This window comes from Lipotes vexillifer, unplaced genomic scaffold (assembly GCF_000442215.2).
Source record: "Lipotes vexillifer unplaced genomic scaffold, Lipotes_vexillifer_v1.1 scaffold433, whole genome shotgun sequence".
In the NCBI taxonomy this organism is placed as follows: domain Eukaryota; kingdom Metazoa; phylum Chordata; class Mammalia; order Artiodactyla; family Lipotidae; genus Lipotes; species Lipotes vexillifer.
The window spans coordinates 1,323,531-1,327,076 of record NW_006774285.1 but is presented as its reverse complement, the minus strand read 5'-3'; the positions used below and the strand labels follow the sequence as shown (position 1 = coordinate 1,327,076).

Here is a 3,546-nt window from a genome sequence, read left to right as displayed (position 1 = left end):
GAAAGAGAAAAGCTGGATAAATGATTCTATCCAGGTTCAAGAGTTATTATAAAGCTTCAATAATCAAGACAGTGTGGTAGAGACCGAAGAACAGGAAAACAGATCAGTGGAACAGAAATACAAGGCCCAGAAATAGACCCACACAAATTCAACCAAATTAACTCTGACAAAGGAGCAAAGGAATTACAATGGAGAAAGGAGTCTTTTGAATAAATGGGGCTGGAACAAAAGGACATCAACTCCTACAAGATGACATAGGAGAAAATCTAGATGAACTTGGGTATGGTGATGACTTTTCAGATATAACACAAAGGCATGACCCATCAAAGAAATAACTGATAAGCTGGACTTCATTAAAATTAAAAACTTTTGCTCTGTGAAAGACAATGTCAAGAGAATGAGAAAACAAGTCACAGACTGGGAAAAAATATTTGCAAAAGACATTTCTGATAAAAAACTGTTATCCAAAACATACAATGAACTCTTAAAACTCAACAATAAGAAAACAAATAACCTGATTAAAAAAGGCTGGAACAGACACCTCACCAAAGGAGATACACAAATGGCAAATGAGCATATGAAAAGACAGTTAACATCATATGTTATCAGGGATCAGCAAGTTAAAACAACAATGAAATACCACTACACACCTATGAGAATAGCCAAAACCCAAAACACTGCCAACCCCGAAAGCTGTTGAGGATGTGGAGCAACAGGAATCTCAGGCTCATTGCTGGTGGGAATGCAAAATGGTGCAGACCCTTCGAAAGATAGTTGGGTAGTTTCTCACAAATCTAAACATATTCTTATCATACAGTTTGGCAATGAGTTGACAATCGATATTCATACAAAAACATGTACACTAATGTTTAGAGCAGCTTTATCCATAACTGCCAAGACTTGAAAGCAACCAAGATGTTCTTCAATATGTGAATGGATAAACAAATTGCACACAATGGAATTTTATTCAGCAATAAAAAGAAATGAGCTATCATGCCACAGAAAGACATGGAGGATGGTACATATACACAATGGAATATTACTCAGCCATAAAAAGGAATGAAACTGGGTCATTTGTAGAGATGTGGATGGACCTAGAGAGTGTCATACAGAGTGAAGTAAGTCAGAAAGAGAAAAGCAAATATTATATAATAACACATATATGTGGAATCTAGAAAAATGGTACAGATGATCTTATTTGCAAAGCAAAAATAGAGATAGATGTAGAGAACAAATGTATGGATACCAAAGGGGAAAGGGGTGGGGTGGGAGGAATTGTGAGACTGGGATTGACACATATACATTTTCAATACTATGTATAAAATAGACAACTGATGGGAACATACTATATAGCACAGGGAACTCTACCTAATGCACTGTGGTAACCTAAATGGGAGGGAAGTCCAAATGGAGGGGATATCTGTATGTGTATGGCTGATTCATTTTGTTGTGCAGTGGATGCTAACACAACATTGTAAAGCAACCATACTCCAAAAAAAGGGACATGGAGGAACCGTAAAAGCACATTGCTAAGTTAAGCAAGTCAATCTGAAAAGGCTACATATTGTATGATCCCAATTATATGGCATTCTGGAAAAGGCACAACTATGAACACAGTAAAAAGATCAGTGGTTGCTAAGGGTTTGGGGGAAGGGATGTAGGAATGACTAAGTGGAACATGGGAAATGTTTAGGGCAGTGAAACTATTCTGCACAATATTCTGATGGTGAGTATGTGTCATTACAGATTTGTCAAAACCCAAAGAATTTACAATACAAACAGTGATCCCTTAGTTAATAATAATGTATCAATATTGGCTCATTAATTGTAATGAAGGTACCACACTAATGAAAGATGTTAATAATAGGGAAAACTCTGTGTTTGTACTTTCCCTCAATTTTTCTAGAAAGCTAAAACTGCTCTAAAAAATAAAATGTATTAATTAGAAAAGAAAACTCATCAATAAACTTCTTACCAGGTCTAATGAAGACATTTTCCACAGACAACATTGCTGCTATTGGAAGTAATAGGTCTTCACAGTCCAGAGAAGCAGCCTTTATTACTGCACATGTCAGATGTGGAGGGAGAGGAAATTCTACCATAGACAAACCCAATCTGGTCACATGGCCACTCCTTAATGGAAAGAAAAAGTTTTTAAGTCTTTCTACTTTGGGAGAGTACAAAGGAAATGTTTATCATTCAGAATAAGTCAGATATAATTTAGATTACCTTAAATTACCTCCAGAAATTCAATTCAAGATAAGAAATATGATACACTGTGTCCATTGATAAGAGAAACATAAAGATGATAAATTCCTTGCTCTCAAGGGCCTATATATCCAAAAAACTAAACAATGAGGCAGAATTAAGTAGTATAATAAAAGACACACAATGCTACAGAAGCATGAAAAATGTCCTAAAAGAAATGAGACAATGATAATTACCAAATCTTTTCCTATCACACAATCATGAGAACACGGACTCAGGGTCTCATCATTTTGATGTACCCAGCATAATGCGGCACTGAAGTGGTACTCAGAAATTACTTGTAAGGGAAAAACATAGTGTTGTAGGTCAATTATACTTCAAAAGCAAACAAACATACAAACTTATAGAAAAAGAGATCACATTTGTAGTTACCAGAAGTGGGTGAGAAGGGAGGGGGAATTGGATGAAAGCAGTCAAAAAGTACAAAAAAAAAAAAAAAAGAAGAAAGAAAGAAAGAAAAATTACTTGTTAAATAATACCAATACTTGGGCTTCCCTTGGTGGCGCAGTGGTTGAGAGTCCGCCTGCCGATGCAGGGGACACGGGTTTGTGCCCCAGTCCGGGAAGATCCCGCATGCCGCAAAGCGGCTAGGCCTGTGAGCCATGGCCGCTGAGCCTGTGCGTCCAGAGCCTGTGCTCCGCAACGGGAGAGGCCACAACAGTGAGAGGCCCGCGTACCGCAAAAAAAAAAAAAAAAAAACCAATACTAAACAAAAACAATTTTATGGTACAATTTCAGAACTGTGGTGAAGAAAGATCGAGGACAAATTTTAATTTCAGGGAAAACAATCCATTCAATTCAAACAAATCACTTACTAATGATAAAAGAAAGTATTAAGAACCCTATTTTAGGGCTTCCCTGGTGGCACAGTGGTTGGGAACCCACCTGCCAGTGCAGGGGACACGGGTTTGAGCCCTGGCCTGGGAGGATCCCACGTGCCGCAGAGCAGCTGAGCCTGTGTGCCGCAACTACTGAGCCTTCACTCTAGAGCCCACGTGCCACAACTACTGAGCCCACGTGCCACAACTAATGAAGCCCATGTGCCTAGAGCCCGTGCTCTGCAACAGAAGAAGCCACCGCAATGAGGGGCCCATGCACCACAATAGCCCCCCCTCGCCACAACTAGAGAAAGCCTGTGCGCAGCAACAAAGACCCAATGAAGCCAAACATAAATAAATAAAAAATAAATAATTTAAAAAAAGAACCCAGGGCTTCCCTGGTGGAGCAGTGGTTGAGAGTCCGCCTGCCGATGCAGGGAACACAGGTTCATGCCCCGGT

The 3,546-nt window shown here is 39.1% G+C and overlaps 1 protein-coding gene across 2 annotated transcripts in view; it reads right to left on the bottom strand.

The window, feature by feature from the left end:
- The window catches only part of DHX40 (DEAH-box helicase 40), a 53,307-nt gene that overhangs the window by 26,027 nt on the left and 23,734 nt on the right, over positions 1-3,546 (bottom strand). For both annotated transcript variants that reach the window (XM_007449072.1, XM_007449073.1), the window contains one exon: positions 1,976-2,133. In XM_007449072.1, the coding sequence (XP_007449134.1) occupies positions 1,976-2,133 (158 nt within the window). The remainder of the gene's footprint in view (positions 1-1,975; positions 2,134-3,546) is intronic.